The sequence below is a fragment of the Scyliorhinus torazame genome, chromosome 17, assembly GCF_047496885.1.
Source record: "Scyliorhinus torazame isolate Kashiwa2021f chromosome 17, sScyTor2.1, whole genome shotgun sequence".
Classification (NCBI taxonomy): Eukaryota; Metazoa; Chordata; class Chondrichthyes; order Carcharhiniformes; family Scyliorhinidae; genus Scyliorhinus; species Scyliorhinus torazame.
Window position 1 is genome coordinate 34,317,359 of NC_092723.1, and position 20,655 is coordinate 34,338,013.

A 20,655-nucleotide genomic window follows, 5' to 3' on the forward strand; every position below is an offset into this window, starting at 1 on the left:
GTCCCTCCTGCCCCAGTACTGATGCCAATGCCCCATGAAATGGAATCCATCTTTCCCGCACCACTCCTTTAGCCACGTGTTAACTTCCCTAATTTTCTCAACCCTATGCCAATTGGCACGTGGCTCGGGTAGTAATCCAGAGATTATAACCCTGGAGGACCTGTTCTTTAATTTAGTCCCTAGTGTTTGATAATCCCCAAACAGGTCCTCTTTCCTAGTCTTACCTATGTTGTTAGTCCCAACATGGACCACAACAACTAGATCCTCCCCTCCCTCTCCAAAATCCTTTCAAGCCGATCAGAGATGTCCCCCACCCTGGCACCGGGCAGGCAACATACCGTGCGGGACTCTCGATCTGGCTTACAAAGGATGCCATTAATCCCCCTAATTATAGAATCCCCTACAACTACCACTTTTCTTTTTGCTCCCCCCTCTTGAATGGCTTCCTGTACCACGGTGCAGTGGTCAGTCAACGCATCCTCCCTACAGCCCTCTTCCTCATCCACACAGGGAGCAAGTACCTCATACCTGTTGGACAAGGTCAAGGGCTGAGGCTCCTCAACTCCTAAACTCAGGATCCCCCTACCTGCCTCCCTTGCAGTCACACCACTCTGTCCCTGACCACTGTCCGAATTAACAGTACTTATTCTACTGGGTGTGACTGCCTCCTGAAACAAAGCGTCCAGGTAATTTTCCCCCTCCCTGATGTGCCGCAGTGTGTGCAGCTCGGTCTCCAGCTCATCAATTCTGAGCCGAAGTTCCTCGAGCAGCCAACACTTGCTGCAGATGTGGTCACTGACGGTCTCAATGGGATCCACCAGTTCCATCATCATACAGCAACAGCACATCACCTATCCAGCCATATTCAATTAGTTAATTAATTTAAATAATTATTTTTTTAATTAAATTTTTAAAATTTTTTTTATAGAACCTCAAGGATAAACCCGAACACCAACAAAAACACAGCCCTCTCTCGCCACTCACCCGAACTCTGGGTAAGCCTACTTGTGACAATAAAAAGATTATTATTATATTTCCACTCACCGCCCTGACTTGAAAATATATCGCCAGTTCCTTCACTATCGCTGGGGCAATATCCTGGAACTCCCTAACAGCAAAGTGAGTGTACCTACACCTCATGGACTAAAGCGGTTCAAGAAGGCAACTCACCACCACCTGAAGGGCAACTAGGGATGGGCAATGAATGCGACCTGAATTTAAAAAAACATCCTCCGTGAAGTACAACACGCAGCAATGTGATCAGAAGTCTGTTTTGTGATGTTGATTGAGGGACATATTGGACAGGACACCAGGGATAAACTCTTGCTTTCCTTCAAATAATAGGATCTTTTACATCCATCTGAGCAGACCGGTGGTTTAACGTTGCATCCAACAGACAGCACCTCCAAAAGTGCAATGATATCTTGAAGTTTCAGCCTAGATGGAGTTTTTAAAAAATTCTTTTAAATAAATTGCTATCATAATTAGCTTTTCTTTGTAGATGCTGAAATGCTAATGTTTGTATTCAGGTGAACTGTTTGCCTGGGATTATAAAATCATAAAATAGTACAGCACAAATAGAGGCCATTCTGCCCATTGAGGTTGCACTGGCTCTTTTAAAGAGCAACCCATAAGATCATAAGAAATAGGAACAGGAGTAGGTCGTTCTGCCCCTCGGGTCTCATCCGACAATCCTCATGTCCATTTTCCTGCCCTTTCCCTGTAACCCTTGATTTTCTTACAGATCAAGAATCTATCTATCTCCGATTATGTCCCCACAGTTCTCTGTGATAAGGAGTTCCCAAGATTCACAACTCTCTGAGAGAAGAAATTCCTCCTCATCTCAGACTTAAATTGGCACCCCTTTATTATTAAACTATGCCCTCTGGTCCTAGACTCTCCAATGAAGAGAAACATCCTCTCAGTATTTACCCTGTCAAGTTCCTTAAGAATTCCATATGCTTCACTGAGATCACCTCTCATTCTTATAAATTCCAATTAATAGAGTCCAAACTGTTTAACCTTTGCTCATAAGACAATCCCTCCATACCAGGGATCATCCTAGTGAATTTTTTCTGAACCACCTCTAATGAAATAAATCTTTCCTTAAATAATGGGACCAAAACTGCTCACCGTCCTCCAGATCTGGCCTCACCAATAACTTGTATTGTTGCAGCAAGATGTCCCTACTCTTATACTACAACCCTTTTGAAATAAGAGCCAACATTCCATCAGCCTTCCTGATTATCTGCTGCCCCATTCCATCAGCCTTCCTGATTATCTGCTGCCCCTGTGTGCTAGTTTTCTGTGTTTTATGCGCAAGTACTCCCAAGTCTCTTTGTGTTGCAGCTTTCTTCAATTTTTCTCTATTTAAATAATACTGTTTTTTTTGTTCTCCCTTCCAAAACGAACTTCACATTTTCCTACATTATACTCCATTTGCCGACTTTTTGCCCACTTACTTAACCTATCAATATCTCCTTGCAAATGATTTGTATCCCTCTCGCAGCTTGCCTTTCCACCTCTTTTTGTGTTATCTGCAAATTTGGCTACAGTACATTTGCTTTCTTCTGTCAAGTCATTATATATGGTAAACAATTGCAGTCCCAGCACTGATTCTTGTGGAACCCCACTATTTACAGGTCGGCAACCTGAAAAAGAACCCCTTATCCATGTCGTCACACTCCCCTGCTCCCTCTCTGCATTCCTGCAATATTTTCTCCCTCAAGTATTTTGATTCTTTAATGTGTAGTATTGCAGCAGTTATTTCATATTTTACATATTGTAACGGCAAATTGAAAGTATGATTTTTCATTTGTAATGTCGAATCTTAAGTTATCTGCATTTCACGTTTGTGAGTGAACTGTATTTAGCTTATGTGGGTAAGCTTTCTGTGAACATTGATAACAGTTGGCAATTTAAATAGTTAAACAGTTTGAACCCAAATTTCTTCAGCTGATTTTTAAAGAGTTAATCATACTTATAGTGTAGGCTTCTACGCTCGTTACAAAAAAGGTATAGAGGAGAGAAATTGTTTTTTTACAAAGAGTACTGGGACTAAGTTTGTAACAATCAGGAAAGATTGACCAGGTAAGTAAGGATCTTTTGTCTAGATCAAAGAAGGCCTGATGGAGGTCTTTAAAATCATTAAGTTGTTCAAAGGAATAGATATAGAGCAGATATTTCCACTTGTGGAGAAGTCCAAAATTAAGGGTTATTATTATAAGGTAGTTGTTCATAATCCCCATCACAATGACTGAAAGTGAAGACAAAAATACAGCATTTCTTGATCAGCGAACCTCTCCACACTGATGATCCTGCACTAGTCTATCACATGTAACCTTGGATATTGACTCAGATTGTCTCTCCCTATAATTTATACTCCCTGACCGTAAGGATCAAGAAAACTGGTCAAGGGACCATGGGAATCTCATCATGTTACATAACACCCCATTGGCAGTGGTTAGCAATTTCGCAACCTTGGGTCCACAGTCCCAAACGATCTGTCACGTTTTGCAGAACTCAATGTACGCATAGGGAAAGCTGCTGATTCACAAAACAGTCACGGAATAACAGGAAGTTGACTCTTAGGGCCACAATGTTGGTTTATGCGATCTCAGCATTTTGATGCATGGCTTTGAAACATGGGACAACTTTCAGCAATCAAGAAATGAAGCTCAACAACTTTCATATTCACTATTGCCAAGCATTCTGGGCATCTCATGGAAGGACAAAATGATGAATGTGACAGTCCACTGAAAGGCAAAACTCTCCAGTATGTTGGTATTCATCAAGTAGAAATGTTGGCTCAGGCACATTTGTAGAATGGAAGATGTTGGCATTCCTAAGGATTTTCTGTATGCGAGGTTGCCATAGCCAGATTACCAGAAGGATGGTCTAGGTTCTGTGTAAAGTTCTGCTTGCACACTTGGCATGAAGGCTGGGAGACAGTAGACAATGATAGAGCAAGTTTGGCCATATCTCATGGAGGCCAGCGTGCAACCACCACGATGATCAGTGGCGACAGTGGCTTGGCAGCAAACGCCAACACCGAAAACAATGATACCCGATACCAACTTAATACGTGGCATTTGTGCCAGAACCTGTCTCTTACAGACTGGTCTCAGCAGCAAAAGTGCACCGTATGAAGTTAGCCCATCCCCAATGGATTTGACATGCTGCATATGTCATTCATCTTACTTAGATGGAAGAATGGTGAAGACAATGGAATAATTCCACTGGAGGATTCAGAAGAAACTTTGTCCAGGTAGTGGTTAGAACATGGAACTTGCGATCACTTGGCAATCTTGAAGGAAAATATAGTATATTTAAGGGGTGGATAAACAAGTACATGAAAGAGAAAGGACTAAAGGTTATGCTGAAAGTGTTAGATGAAGCTGGTGTGGGAGGACGTATGTGCGGACCATAAACACCAGCATAGATCAGTAGGGCCAAATGGCCTGATCCTGTGCTGTAAATTTTACATAAAATTGTTTTGTACAAAATAAATAAGGTGTTGTTCACAATTGAAGGACTTTTTTATAGTTCACATTACCTGCTGTAACCAAATTTGTGGATCTTTCAGGATGTTCTGCCTGCATTGAACTGATTGCAGACAAGGTCAGTCTGAATATAAGTGCTTAAGTTTCCGTTCCGTTGTTGGCAGTTCCAGAAAAACATGTGTAAAAACTGTGTGAACGTACAGGAAGAAGGAATGTGTTAGCATTCCTGTCTGATATAATTTTTATAGCTCCCACCCCTGCCTCCAAGCACCTGAGAAAATTGTCCCCATCTCCTGTTTGTGTTCAGCTATCATCCACGGCGAATGCTGTGATTTTGTTACATGGCAGGACGAGAAGGCAACCTCCATGTTTACCCCAGCTGGAACAAGGATCAGGCCCCATGCTGTTGTTGTTATTCTGAACCAAATGCCCAGCCAATTGATCTAACCGTCTCCCCCTCTCCAGCTATCCTTTCCTATTAGGTCACCCCTCACAGTCCAGGGTGACCAACCATCCCTTATCTTATGAGATTGTCCTGTATTTGATGCCATGGGCCCCTGTCTTGGGCTAAATGCTGCCGGCATGCAGTTTTTCCCTGGCGAGGTTGCCAGAGCCAGATTATCAGGAGGGCACCCAAAGTCCCGCATCAAAGCTACTTGCACATGTGACATGTGGGCCGTAGCCATTGATTCCCACATCTATAAATCGCATGTACGCGCAGTACCTTTTCTACCCCTGCTCCTGCAGTCTCACAGCTCTGGAAAGCCCCACCCATCCCAACACTCTAACAAACCCCTGCCGACCTGACCCCCCACAACACTCTAAACAGAGCCCCAAATACACTCTGACCCCACCCACATCCCAAAACTCTGTAACAGACTCCACCCACTCCCACACACCACAACAGATCCCCACTCCCTCACTCTATAACGGACCCCAACCCACCCCCACACTTTATAATAGACCTCCATCCATCACACCCAACACTCTAACAGATCCCACTCAAACCCCCACACTCTATCAGACCCCCATACTCGAGGACACCCACCCCTAACACTCTAATAGACCTCCACCCACCACCTCCACACTATAACAGACCCTAATCCATCACCCCAACACTCTAACAGATCCCACGCATCATCCCCAACACTCTAACAGACCCCAACCCATCACCCCCACATTCTATAAAAGACCCCAACCTATCACCCCCACTCTATAACAGATCTCCCAACCCACCACCCCCAACAGTAACAGATCTCACCCAGCTTCCCACACTCTTAACAGATCCCCATGCACCCCCCACACTCGATTAGACCGCCACCCACCCCCAACACTCCGACCTCCCTCCAACAGACCCCTACCCACTCCAACAGACCCCTACCCACTCCAACAGACCCCTACCCACTCCAACAGATCCTCGTGCCCGGGTGTCACCCTGCCTCCGAGCTCTTTCCAGCCGGCAGGATTTGCTGAGTGTTGTAACCTCTCAGTTCTCTCTCTCTCTATCCCTGATCATGCTTCCATACTGTGGCAGTCTCCAGGTATATTTTTTTTACAATTGTCTTTTAAAAAAAACACGTTATGACAATGGGCGAAAATTGCAGCCCCGCTGTAAAAGAAAAAGGAAAGGAGGACGTGGTCCTCTGCAGGCTGGACCCTCTGCCTTTGGGAGCCAAGGTGCTAGCCGAGGAGTATTTGCAGTGACACTGGAGGGCGGGCCGGCGTGGGACGCTCTTTGTGCAGGTGGGGGATTCCCCGGGAGCGCGAGCGGTGGAACACTGAGAATGTCGGGGATTCCTCCGGACACCTGGCAACCCCAGAGTATTACACTGGATACCACGTAAGGCCGGGACAGGGGAGGATGCGGGTCAGGGGAGGAGTGGGGGCAGTGAGCAGTCTGGGAGCTGCTGTGCTCAGGCACACCAGTATGAATGAGCAAGTGGGAGGAAATGGCCTCTTCCACTCGCCCCAGCGGCCTCCTCCATTGCAATTCCAATGCAGAGTTTTGGGGAATCTGCACAATTGATTTTTTTAAAAAAGAGCTTGACAATGAACAGGATTTATTTATTGCGCTTTTTTAAAAGAAAAGAAAAACGTCTTATAAATATATATACATTTTGAGTATTCAAAACACTGACTAGGATCATCCTGCTCCCCCCCCCCCCCCAAAAAAAAAAATTAACCCGATCGAATGTTTCCTATCCTTTCATTAATTAATTGCAAGCTTCAGAACTCTCCCAGGTTGGAGGCATCAGTCAAGGAACTTCCTGTTCTTGATTCAACCCAAAGTTACCTCAAAATTGTGTGAACCGACAATTCCTGGTGGTGAAGTGAACAGTGCAGGTTTTATGTTGCACCAGGTACATTTCAATGCGAGGAGAGAAATATTGCAAAGGAATTTCTGTTAAAGTGCAGAAGTTTTTAACTTAGTGGATTGGTTTTCACAAAATTAACTTTGACAACCAGTGTGGGTGCTTGTGACCATAAAAGAGGTCTCTGGTCGGAATTCAGTTGGAATTAGATTAATAAGCTGTTCTTGTAGCTGCTCATTAAAAATACATTCTTTAAAATTTTAAAACAGGATGGGAACCATATTACTGGAGCTATATTGGAAGCATGCACCAAAAACCTGCAGGAACTTTGCTGAGCTGACTCGGAGGGCTTATTACAATGGTACAAAGTTCCATAGAGTCATCAGTGGTTTTGTGGTTCAAGGCGGAGATCCAACAGGAACAGGTAAGATTGGGAAAATCCAGAAAGGTGGTGCAAGCATTTATTTTTGGTGTTCACCCTGTGAGATTTGAATGTGTGCTCACAATCACTGGCACTGAGGACAAAAATACTAGAAGCATGTTAGAGTTTTATTTATCCTTATACAAGTCTGCAGAGTCGGGTGCCTCCTATACAGGAGCACACCAAATAGCTTGTTTTGTCTGTTTATATGCACTTTATTCGTTTATCATTCTCCTGCCCTCTCCTCCTGATTGGATCAGGTTTCACTGAGGTTCACATTCTTCCTTATACGCCTTCATCATACATTATATGTCAGTATTCACGCTTCATCATACATTATATGTTCACGTTTCCGTACTCTTTCTGTCCAGTGGGTGGTTCCCTTGGACATTTGCGCAGCCTCAGAGGCTTGTTTATGTCTTTAAGACTGTCCACTCATCTATTTTGCTAAGCCTTCCCCAATCTATCTTGCTCAACATTCAGACCTATTATTATCTCTTCTGTTAATGCTATACCTACTTCTCCATTATTTCCACTTCCTCATGTGCATCTGTTTCCTTGTCCAAGCAATACTTTTCCACAAGCCTGTGTTAGTCTTTTAGTCTGTTATTCATTTAATACATTTAATAATCCAAATATTCTCTTTCTCTCAATCCACCCTTTTTCTTTTTATCATGTGTTAAATAAATAACCTCAAGTGCCGCGGTCAAGGCGCTGTAACATCAATTTAATCTGCCTCTTCTCGGTGAGAGCCGGGCGCAGGACCATGACCTGAGATGTTGGGGCCGATCGCTGTGCCGGGACTGCAACCATCCGGCTGACCACACTCGTGATAAGTCGCTGGAAGCAGGGTATCAGGCAAGGTAGGACCATAAAACCCAACATGACACAGAGTACAATAAATGCCAAGGTCTTCCACCAAGTACCGTCAAAAATGTTGTTCCACCATGCCCCACCGCGAGGAGTCCAGCGTTGGACCGGGACATGAGCAATCTTTCTTAAATCTTTGGCTATCGCCTGCACCGCCTCTCCGTTATTGTCAATATTTAAACAGCAATTCGAGAGATTAAACTTCCCGCAGACCCCTCCTTCCTCCGCGAGGAGGTAATCGAGAGCTAATCGATTTTGATGTATCGCCGCCCGCATCTGCGTCTGCTGTCGGGCCAAAAGGTCAAAGCATCGGCAGTTTGATTCGTGATAATCTCCAAGACCGCCTGCAGGCGGATGAGACGATTTAAAATATATATTGGGGTCCGATAGCCCCAGGAGCCGTCCTCAGCCCATGTTGCCGGTCCGTAATAGGAGATGATACGCACAGGAGGCCACTCATCATCCTTCCAATCCCCTATCTGGAGGTTCCGCTTGGTGCGGGCCTCCATTTTTTAATTCGCAAATAGCCGGATCCCCAGGGTATCACCTCCATCTTTTGGGAGAAGGAAGAACCCCGGCTGGATGAAACCAAGGGAGCACGTCCCCCTCCACTTGGGAGGTAGTATGGAATAGCCCCTGTCACTGCAAATCCAGAATAGGCCTTCCGGTGCCGGCCCGCCAGTGCTGGCGTTACCCCAGTGTTCTAAGCCCGGTACGCCCACATACGGGTTCTCATTGTAGGCCAGACACTTCCACAGTCCTGGGCGTGTCTGGTTACAAAGAGGGGAGCGCGTATCATTCTCCTGACTCCAGTACGAGGCCGGGACACTGGGGTACCAGGCAGTGTTACCATCCTGGTCGAAAGTTTTAGTATACTCGCAGGGGCTTGTGCCTACAGGACGTACCGTTGGTCCGGTCGGATTATTGGAGACACAATGTCGTGCATAGGGCGTGTCCGTGAGCACCCAGGTCTGTGGTCGGCGGACCATGCCGGTGGTCATATTCCAGTCAAATAAATCAGGGGCATCGACGGTAGCCCCTCACCAGGGCCAACGTGAGGGGTCCGCCGCAGACCCAGCAATTGGTAACCTTAAGGGTCTGTGTAATACGGAGCGCAAGGTCTACAAATAAGTTCCCCCCAGACTTTGCCAACTGTATCTCCTCCTTGAGCTGCTCATAGTGTGAGGAGTTTGGGGGTTGTTTTCCCTTCTTCTTCTGCCCTTTCTTTTTCCTCCTTTTTACTATTCTCTCTCGCACCCTATCGGTCTTAGATCCCCCTGTACCTGGCTGGCTTTTAACACAGAGCCAATCTTGTTGTGGACAGCCTGTCACCCTAGTATTTTTAAACATTACATATTGCACGCTGCCTTCTGTGCAGGTAGTACCCTTCTGTGTGTGGTACTTCTGTGGTACGACTGTATGCGAGGTGAAGCACTCATTGGTGAAGTATTGGGGCGGGCAGCAGGTGCCTGAGCGGAGTTCCGTGTAACACTTAGTGCATGGAGGCACAGTGGCTGTGCAAATGCTGAGGAGGGCACATACGAGAGTGATGTACCTGATCATTGTGTCTTTCGGGTAAAAGTCAATGTCAGCGGGCGGTCTCCGGGTTGGACAGCCCACTCAGCTGGTAGTTCGTCCGGCATAGGTTCACTGGGACCTTTGGTTCGAGCGGCGTGAGTCCAGCCTCTTTCCTTTGTACGGACGGAGGTCTCAGTGGTTAACAAAACCAAGAATGGTCCTTCCCAGACAGGTTTAAGTTTCTCGTCTCGCCATGACTTAATCAGTGTCCAGTCTCCTGGCCGGAGCTTATGGATGTAAAAGTCCAGAGGAGGTGTTTGAGACAGCAAACCCCTCTCTTTTAATTCTGTAAGTGAACGAGACATCGCCAGTAAATAGTTCCTCATAAAAATATCATTACATTCTATAGTGGGTGTACCCTCAGTTCGTCCCAGATAGGGTAATCCGAATAACATCTCGTAGGGTGAGACCCCTATGTCTTTCCGCGGCGCCGTCCTAATACGTAATAGCGCCAGCGGTAAGCACCTAGTCCAGGGCAGATTTGTCTCAGCCATCAGTTTTGTCAGCTGGGCCTTTAGGGTGCTATTCATTCTCTCCACCATCCCAGAGCTTTGAGGGTGCCAGGGGGTATGCAAATCCCACCGGATATCTAGGGTCTCACAAATGAGCTTATGGACTTTAGAAGTGAAGTGCGTTCCGCGGTCGGAGTCAATGGACTCAATGACCCCATATCGCGGAATTATTTGTTCAAGGAGGATTTTGCCGACCGCCTGTGCCGTAGCCGTGGCGATTGGAAAAGCCTCCACCCATCGTGTATAGTAATCAACTATAACCAGAACGTACCGCCACCGTTGCACGAGGGGAAGCTCGGTGAAATCAATCTGAATACGTTGGAACGGTCTGACTGCCAACGGGCGGCCCCCTGCAACGGGTCGCCGCATATTCTTCTTGTTAACTTTCTGACAGATTATGCACCGGTCGCTCACCTGTTTGGCGAGAGTATGGATCCCGGTACAGGCATATACACGCAGGAAAGCATCACAGAGGGCCTGCGTGCCCCAGTGAGATTGTGAGTGTAACTGACCCACTAGTTCTCTCGAGATCTCTTTATTTAACACCTGTCTGCCATCTTGCAGCCTCCATTCCCCCTTTTCATTTTTGGTAGCCCCTTGCTCCTGGAGCTGTGTCTGCTCCGCCAATGTAAAAATCGGATTCTTGGTGAGGAGTAGTGGCTGTGGGATAAGACTCATCATGCGGGTCGGGCCAGTCACTGCGGCCTGCCTGGCTTCCTCGTCAGCTAACCTATTACCGCAAGCTTCTGGGGAGCTACCCCCTTGATGTCCCGGCACATTTACAACTGCAATCTCCTCGGGCAACTGGAGAGCCGCCAACATCCGCTCTATCAATTTCTCATGTGCTAATCCCTTACCCCGGGTAGTGATCAGTCCCCTTTCCTTCCAGATTTTCCCAAAGGTATGGACCACGCCATAGGCTTATTTAGAATCAGTATATACTGTGCCGTCTTTTCCCTGCAGTAACTCCAAAGCCCGCAAGAGAGCATATAATTCACACGTTTGGGCAGACCAGTCACCTGGCAATCTGCCCGTTTCCACTCTCTGGCATGTTTTTCCATCTACTATCGCGTACCCACTACACCGCTTCCCTTCCACACAACGGGATGAACCGTCTATGAACCACCTCTCCCCGAGCGCTAGAGGTTCCTCCCCTAAATCCTCCCTGCTTTTTGTCTGATATTCTGTGAGGTCCAAGCAATTATGTTCCGGATCCCCCTGTTGTTCAGGGTCACTAAATAGAAACTGTGAGGGGTTTGTATTTTTATCGGTGACGATTTTCAAGTCGTCTCTTTCCATTAATATGGCCTCATATTTCAGGATTCTCGAGTCTGTAAGCCAACGGTGTGACCGCTGTGTTAGGATAGTATTTACCGTGTGTGGTGTGGCCACAATCAGTTGTCCCCCGAAGGTTAGCTTTCGGCTTTCTTCCACCAATACAGCGGTGGCAGCCACTGCCTGGACGCACAAGGGCCACCCACGGGACACCGGGTCAAGAATTTTTGACAAAAATGCCACCGGCTTCTTGTTGCTTCCCCAGCTTTGGGCTAGTACGCCCATTGCCGTTCCGCCCTCCACGTTGACAGTCTGTTATTCATTTAATACATTTAATAATCCAAATATTCTCTTTCTCTCAACCCCGTCAAAGACATTTATGCTGGGGGAAAAAGCATGATTCCCATTCAAGTTGTACCCTTTCTGTTTATGGTCCTCCCAATCCTTTTGATTTATTTGACGGAGATTCCCAATTGGTGCTGGATTGGGCTTGCTATGTTCAGTGCACCTTTCACACCAGGAGCTAGGTAGTCCCATTTCAACGGGATTTAAAAACTTAATCCCAGTGTCTGCTGCTGGATTTGAATTCAAATCAGGCCCGACAGCTGAATTAGGAATGAATTTTTTGGCAGATTTTCTTTTCCACATTCTCCATGGTGCATTTCTTTTTGCTCCTGTTCCCAGAGCATCAAAGCATTTCTGTGTGTACGTCCCATCAGCCATTTTCTAGACGGTGAGGGCTCAGATTGAAGCTCTCACCTGAGTGCCCTGCAGCAGAATTCCGGTGCAACTTTGCCCACTGGGGAACTGGTACCTGCATGATCCTTTCCCACTGCCTGGCTGCAGCTAACTCGTGTCTGTTTGCTCACCAGAAAGTGATCTTGCCTCTCTGCTAACCTGCAAATTTTGTGCAGTCCTGGTATCTGAGCTGGAGGCTGCAGTGTTTCTTCCTTCCTCACTCTGTCCTCCCTCTAGGCCTTTAGCCTAGGGTACTGCTGGTTGCCCAGGTGGCAGTTGCAGAAGGGGAGGGTTGGGGTGAAGGAAGGAAGAGGTCACCATTTACACCAACTGTAGCGTGTGCATCAGAATAGATTGTGGGATGAGGGTGAAGTGGGATTTGAGAAGAAACTTGCCATCACCCATAGATAAAAGCAAATTACTGTGGATGCTGGAATCTGAAACAAAAACAGAAGACACTGGACAATCTCCAGCTTTGGCAAAGAGTCGTCCAGAATCAAAACGTTAGCTCCTTTCTCTCTCTCTCTCTCTCTCTCTCTCTCTCTCTCAGATACTGTCAAACCTGCTGAGATTGTCCAGTATTTTCTGTTTTTGTGCCATAATCCATGATAGCTTCTGCAACAAAGATGTGCAGGTTAGGTGGATTGGCCTTGCTAAATTGCCCCTTGGTGTCAAAAAGGTTAGGTGGAGTTACGGGGATAATAATCTCTATTGTTACAAGTAGGCTTACATTAACACTGCAATTAAGTTACTGTGAAACGCTCCTAGTCGCCACATTCCGGTGCCTGTTCGTATACCCAGAGGGAGAATTCAGAATGTCCAATTCACCAAACAGCATGTCTTTCGGGACTTGTGAGAGGAAACTCACGCAGACACAGGGAGAACGTGCAGACTCCGCACAGAGAGTGACCCAAGATGGAAATCAAACCTGCGACCCTGGCACTGTGAAGCTACAGTGCTAACCACTGTGCTACCGTGCTGCCCATAACAGATAGGGTGGAGGCATGGGCTTAAGTAGGGTGCTCTTTCCATGAGCTGGTGCAGACTTATTGGGCCGAATGGCCTCCTTCTGCACTGCAAATTCTATGATTCTATGGCTGACCACTGCCACTTCAGTTATTCCCAGTGCCTGTCTTCCACATGTGTCGTCGTGCCTACAGGGCACACCCTGGGGTTGGCGCCTCAACAATCCAATTACCCCACATCTGGTTTTGGGACTATCCAATTTACTCTACTTTTTGATAACATAAAGTTAAACAGTTTATTTTATGCTGTTAAACAAATCACCTTCAAATGAGATTAAATCCCAGAAAAGTGGTTTGCACTGTTTACTTATTCTTGAATACAAGACTTACCGGAAGCCACCTTACATACATTTTATTTTTGCTTCGGACTGTGTTAACCTATTTTACTACCCAACATTCTGTTCAGGGGCTAAAACCCTATTTGCTCAGATTGGCAGAACAGTCCAGCGTAATTGATGTTCCAAGCTGTGGAGTAGCCAAAATTATGCTTCTATCGTAAATAACTATATGTGAATGGCACTCTTCCTGTCTTTATCAGGGTCACCATTTTCAAATGAATGAGCTGAGCTAGTGGTTACCATGTGTTCACATCAGTCTGGAGCCTGATATGTTTAATAAGGCCAGTAACAATTCCAAGGGTCTCACTATTGATTTGAGGGTGTTAGAGCCAACACTTTAAAGATTTGCTGTGCAAATCAAATACAAATCCTGTGTTTTTTTTAAGGTCTGTGGAAAGATGGGGATGAAAGTGAAATGAATAAGGTTGTTTATGGAAAGGGGGAGAAAAGATGTGTTGTGTTTGAAATTGCTTTTTTTTTTGTGTGAATGTATGATATCTATAGTACCGGTTTTACTGTTCAAAATGCAATAAAGGATGATACAACATGAGCAGCACAGTGGCGCAGTGGTTAGCATTGCTGCCTCACTGCGCCGAGGACCTAGGTTTGATCCCGGCCCTGGGTCACTGTCCATGTGGAGTTTGCACATTCTCCCCGTGTCTGCGTGGGTTTCACCCCCACAACCTAAAGATGTGCAGGTTCGGTGGATTGGCCACGTTAAATTGCCCCTTAATTGGAATTTTAAAAAAAAAGGAAATAATACAATGATATAAATATAACAATCGCTTATTGTCACAAGTAGGCTTCAATGAAGTTACTGTGAAAAGCCCCTTATCGCCACATCCCGGTGCCTGTTCGGGGAGGCCGGTACAGGAATTGAACTCGAGCTGCTGGCCTGGTTCTGCATTAGAAGCCAGCTGTTTAGCCCACTGTGCTAAACCAGCCCCTAAAAAAAGATGGTACAACGTCAGATATTGGAGCTCCCGGCCATGCGTTTATCATTTTTAATCAATATATAAACCTTGGCATTTCACAGTGGCGAAGGATAAACCAGTGTTACAATTGCAAACTGTGTGGTGAGGGAATGTGGTAGCTGACTCATTATCCCAATTCAGACATGCTTTAAATTGATATTTATATTTGTCTAGCAATTAAGAGATTGATTTTTGTTTTGACGTCCATCTTTTTATAAATTGAAAAGCACGGCAGTGCTAAAATGTTTCAAATAACTCCAACCTCTGACTGTTTGCTTGTACAGGTAGAGGGGGGTCATCTATCTATGGAAAGCATTTTGAAGATGAAATACACAAAGATTTAAAATTCACAGGTAAACTCTCTGTATGTTTTGAGCTTTCTGCAAATGTTTTGTTTTTGCTTAGCGAGTCTTGCATGTAAGAGAAATATTCTGACTATTTACAAATATCCAGTATAAAGTTAATACATTATTGTGTATCAGACATTTTGTGTGTCATTAATACTAGGGTATGGACGAAAGTAATAATAGGGGTCTCATGATTTTTTGAGATTTCTGATAGTGCCTTCCTAAAGGGCACACTGGTATTTGCAAATGTCTTTGTTTGCAATGCTGTTCTTCCAGAATATTTCTGGAATTTACAATATTACAATTGAAAGGGGAAAAATGTATTTAGAAGCAAGACTGTTGTGTGAACCATACTTGCAATAATGATGCCATGATGTCAATTCATGTATATTAGCCGTTTATCTATTTAAATATTGTTATAAAGTTAAATAGAGTATAAATATGAACTACCAAAGGAACCAGTCTATTTTTTAAAAAAGTGGATAATTGATTTAGTGACACAAAATATTGTGCAATTTGGAGTTGCACAATATTTTGTGCTGAGAAATGGTCTTTTATGATATGGCTACTGTTTTGCGTTTTTATGTTTCAGAATCACTCTATCATTTTATTTTGCTTAGATTAATTTTGGATAGTAATGTTGTACTGGCTGCTTTTTTTATCCTAAGGAAAGGTTACAGGGACATTTTAAAACATTTTTTTTTTTTTTTTTTTGCCCAATTCATTTTTTCCAATTAAGGGGCAATTTAGAGTGCCCAATCCACCTACCCTGCACATCTTTGGGTTGTGGGAGTGAAACCCACGCAAACACTGGGAGAATGTGCAAACTCCACACGGACAGTGACCCAGAGCTGGGATCGAACCTGGGACCTCGGCGCCGTGAGGTAGCAGAGCTAACCACAGTGCCACCGTGCTGCCCTAGTTACAGGGCCATTTAGGCTTTCCCATATTTGACCTCTCAAATTCAAAGGGAAGCCACCAATCAAAACAAACCAAACCAATCACAAGAGCTGTACATATTTGAAAATTATAATTTTTGTTTCCTCTTGAGCCATTTACTGATGAGACAATAATAGAACCGTGGCTAGGCTCCCTTTAAACAATTAGATTTTGATCGACAACCACCAGAATAATGGTCCGGATTTTGTGACCCATGGCAATCTACACTTGCTCATTGACGTTTTGTGCCCTTTTTCACTGGAATGTGCTGTAATTAAAATCCATTTCAGCAACTGGGACCCACGTGGACATTTCAAGCAACTGTATCTCAGTAACAAATTAAATTGAAGAATTCTCAGTCAGAACCAGGAAGTGTAAATTAGAATATTAAATTGAATGTCAATTCAGATACAGAATGTGTAATAAAGAGGGAAAAAAATGAGCTTGAGTGAGAGAGAGCGATGAGACACCAAGAAAAATGTAAAAATATGTACTTTTAAAATCTCCTCAAATAATTCAAGTCTGATAGAATGAGAATCCACATTTGTTAAATTTAATTGTCAGCTGAGTTTGGTAGTAATTAAAACTTAACATAATATTAAAACTTAACTTGCATTGGAAAACATAAGCCCAACATTTTTCTGCCAAATTTGGTGATTGTGCTGATATTGTTATTGCCCCACAAATCTCGAGTTATTATTAAATGAAAATATACAAGTGTCGAACTCCCCACCATAACTTTAGAGATTTGGTTGAAACTCTCGAAAAACAACAGAAGTGGCTTTTTATGCCAAGTTTTCAAAGTTTCCCTTAAAGTAACAATGGGGTATCAGAAGAACCATGGAAAAATTCTATCTCTTGTTTTTCTGGAGTGCAATGTAAATACAATTGTTGAGTTTAAAATAAGTTATCAAGTATGATCAATGAGTTGACCTCTAAAGGAGGGACACATTTGTTGGCTCTTCCTTGCTCTCGAAAACTTGAGTTATCCTTATAGTTTGAATGGCTATTAGTAGAAAGAAATTCTCATCCTTGACAAAGAATGTAGCAATGTTATATTTGACAGCAGAGAAGGCAAACAATAGAAATCGGCTGGCATTTGTCCATAATCAATCTCCCCATCAGCGCTGAGCTTTTTTCTACTATAGATTCTTCCTCTGAACCAAAGCTTTAGTAGTATTATTAACCATCTACACAACAGCAAATTTGCTCATAATTAATTTTAATATATCTACTCTTTCCCTTCATAGGTGCGGGGATCCTTGCCATGGCAAATGCAGGCCCAGATACCAATGGCAGCCAGTTCTTTATAACATTGGGACCCACGCCACTGCTGGATGGAAAGCACACGGTCTTTGGGCGTGTCTGCCACGGGTTGTCAGTAGTTAAACGTATTGAACTGGTGGAGACTAACCGCGATGACCGACCTACAGATGATGTAATCATTTTGAAAGCCATAGTAAATGTATCGCATTAAAACCCCACTGTTATTGTTAATGTTATTCACAGAATTGTTACGGCACAGAGGCGGCCATTTGGCCCAGCGTATCTGGGTCAGCTGTCCGAATGAACAATTCATCCAATATCACCCCCATGCCTTTTCCCCGCAACCCTGCACATTCTTCCTTTTCAGATCACCGTCTGGTTCACTTTTGAATGCTTCAATTGAGCATGCCTCCACCGCGCTCTCAGGCAGTGCATTCCAAACCCTAACCACTCGTTGCCTAAAAGAGTTTCTTCTCATTATCTCTTTTGCTATTTACTTTAAATCAGTGCCCTCTCGTTCTTGATCCTTTCACTGGGGGGAACAGTTTCTCCCTACCCACCCCTTCTGTCCAGGCACCTCATGATTTCGAACACCTCTTCAATGATTTGGAATAATCCCCAAGTTTTGCTTTAAGTAATCTTCCTGTACATGCGTTTTGTGTATTTGCAATTGTGGGATTATTGGGAAATCATTGCTGCAGCACACGTGGCTTCACCAGGACATTTGAATTCATCCCCTTGCTGGGCAGCATGGTGGCAAAGTGGCTAGCACTGCAGCCTCATGGCGCTGAGGACCCGGATTCGATCCCGGCCCCGGGTCACTGTCGGTGTGGAGTTTGTGCATTCTCCCCGTGACTGAGTGGATCTCACCCCCACAACCCATAAAGATGTGCTGGGTCGGTGAATTGGCCATGCTAAATTGGCTCTTAATTGGAAAAAAGAAAATAGGAACTCTAATTTAAAAAAAGAAAAGAATTCATCCACTGGCCATTGATAACCCCCAAGCCATTTCTTATTGGTACCTTGTGGCACGTTTTTGCCTACAGCTTGTAAAATAACAATACATGAAAATGCCAAATTAAGCAGAAATTTCAGAATACAATTTGTGTAATATTTATTGCAAAGGGAACATTTTAAATATTTTTATATAAACAAAATGCTACCATAAAAATGTCACATGTAAGGGATACAGAATCCTGAGAGCAGCAATCTTCCCACAGGGGATCTGGCCCAAATTAAATACATCAGCTTACTGCAAATACTGGAGCCCTTCATGCTTTTTTTCTACAGGAACATAATTGAGAACGGAAGATCATTTAGTTTCTTGAACTAAAATTCAAATGTACTGCTTATACAGTCCCATATATATCTATCCTGTTCCAATATATGTGTCTTTCTGAAGAGATTTTGATTTCAATACACTTGACAACTGAGTGAGAAAGGAAGGTTCTGTTTAAGCATGTTTCTAATTTCTTAATGTGGATAAATTGTTCTTGTGCTGTTTTGTATGGAGACATAGTGGTGTAGCAAATAAAACTCGATTTGCATTGGTGTAGTAGGGCTTGTTCTCAGGGTTAAGATGTATTCTGGTAGCAGAGTGCAGGAAGCTTCACTTTGCAAATTGCTGTCTTCGTTACTTGACTTTGTTGTGTTGAATCTAAAAACGAAAACAAGTAGCAGATTTTGAAAATTAAATAGGGTGGCATTGAAAAAAAATGCAAAAGCGCTCGACTGCCTGCAACCATTTATGAACTAGATTGCCAGGGTTTTCCTTTGGCACGCCATCAGCCAGTCTGAGCCTTCCCGGTCTTTTCCAACATCACCTGAGCACGCAAACCTTTCAAAACATTCCTAGCTTGGCCTAATATACGCAGCAGACTTACTCCAGCACCTACTCTCCTGGCGTCGACACCTGTTCTCAATTGGAGAGTTATCAAAAGCAGGATCTGCTGGTGCCCTTTCTACTTGCTGCTATCCTGGTTGACAGCGTTGTCGGGGTTCGGATCGGGAGTGGGAAATCCTGCGGGTGTCCCAAAATGCAGTTTACGCTGGTGGTATTTCCTGTTCTGATTGGTGTCTCTACTCTGCCAATAATGGAGCGGGCATCCTGACGTTCAATACGTGATCCCGATTTGAATTCACTTCAATCTAATTATCAAACCTTTGTGCCTCACAGTCCCTTTCCCCAACCCCCACCCTCCCGCTTAGATCATTAGGTTGGCAATTCATGTCGGTGGGAGGGCATGCCAATGTGAATCATGACATGTCCGCCACAATTTGTACCTGGTGAGCAGAACCTGCTGGAGGTGGGCAGGTGAATACATTCCCCAGGGAGAGAGAGCGCCATGCCCAGGTAGTACCCTCACCCTGCCAGCATGATGTTGTGCGACCCGGCCCTTAAATTATTTTATACAAGTCCCTTATAATATGGCGGAGGAAGCTGCCGTTGGGACCCATGGCTTCCACGCTGCACCACTCTGCCATAAAATGAGAAAATTCTGCCCACGTTGTCAGTAACAACTACAAAATCTTGATTCATTTTGGTTTTGTGGTTGTTGTACATCCTGTTTACATCAGTATGAAGATATCTTTAATGACCTACGAACTAAGAAATCCAAAAGGTTTGCTCACCTAGTCACTATCCTCATGAATTGATCTATTTTCTATTTGTAGTTTCATACGTACTTCATTTCTTTCCACTTACCAATACTGTTCACACGCACTCGTCATCCAACTCATTGATTAGCTCTAAATCCTGCAGAATGACATATTTCTTGTCACATAGTTTTCTTACAGATTGATATGATAAGAAGCTTTGTATGCCTTTGGCAAGGCACTTGATTATGTTCAGTAAGATCCCAGATGTGAACTCAATTTGAGAATTCCCTCCTTAAATTATTTGAACCTATATATTTCTTATTGGTCCTTCAAAAGGATGACTCATCACCACCTCCGCAGTAAAACTCCGAATGCCCATTGCTTACACGTGAAAATATTTACCCAGCATTTTGACTATATAAAATTGAGTTCCAACAGGTCATATTTCTTGATGCAGTTGAACTCTGCCGCACACTTAATTGCTGATGTAAGGCCATAAGGCCCATCGAGTCTGCACCGACCCCGCAAGAGCATTTTACCCATGCCCGCTCCTTCTTCCTATCCTTTTAAGCCCACCTAACCTTTGGACACTAAGGGGAAAATTTAGCATGGCCACTCCACCTAACCTGCACATCTTTAGACTGGGAGGAAACAGGAGCACCCAAAGCAAATCCATGCACACGGGGAGAACAGGCAAACTCCACACAGGCAGTCACCCAAGGCTGAAATCAAACCCAAGTCGCTGGCACTGTGAGGCAGCCGTGTTAACCACCCTGCCGCCCCTCTTGTACTAACTCTTTTCCACCCCCTAATACTTGCAATAATTTGAAATTTGGGAATGTAATGCCTGGGTGAGTTACCATGCTGCTAAAGAGCTCGGGCTTCACCCGTTTCCTTCCATACGTTGGGAAGGTGCAAGCCAGTCACAGAAGAAGAGTCTGGGAGCGAAGTTACAATTAT

At 44.4% G+C, this 20,655-nt stretch overlaps 1 protein-coding gene across 3 annotated transcripts; it reads left to right on the plus strand.

Moving 5' to 3' along the window:
• The first annotated feature begins 950 nt into the window (after positions 1–950).
• Positions 951–18,657, plus strand: ppil1 (peptidylprolyl isomerase (cyclophilin)-like 1). Of its 3 annotated transcripts, none has more exons than XM_072480317.1 (4): positions 951–995; positions 7,084–7,238; positions 14,830–14,898; positions 17,082–18,657. In XM_072480317.1, exons 2-4 carry the CDS (start codon positions 7,085–7,087, stop codon positions 17,306–17,308), a joined length of 450 nt encoding a protein of 149 aa, XP_072336418.1. In that variant the 5' UTR covers positions 951–995; position 7,084; the 3' UTR covers positions 17,309–18,657. The 3 variants fall into 3 exon arrangements, with proteins under 3 accessions (XP_072336418.1, XP_072336419.1, XP_072336417.1); XM_072480318.1 differs by lacking the exon at positions 951–995 and adding an exon at positions 6,022–6,043; XM_072480316.1 differs by lacking the exon at positions 951–995 and adding an exon at positions 6,203–6,342.
• Positions 18,658–20,655: the final 1,998 nt, after the last annotated feature.

What these genes read in the sequence shown, in the direction of transcription:
- ppil1 (XM_072480316.1), top strand. Translation starts at nt 6,287, where the DNA reads ATGTCGGGGATTCCTCCGGACACCTGGCAACCCCAGAGTATTACACTG. An exon ending in AGTATTACACTGGATACCAC is followed by an intron (nt 6,343 to 7,083) that starts GTAAGGCCGGGA and finishes ATTTTAAAACAG; the next exon opens with GATGGGAACCATATTACTGG. An exon ending in CGGAGATCCAACAGGAACAG is followed by an intron (nt 7,239 to 14,829) that starts GTAAGATTGGGA and finishes TTGCTTGTACAG; the next exon opens with GTAGAGGGGGGTCATCTATC.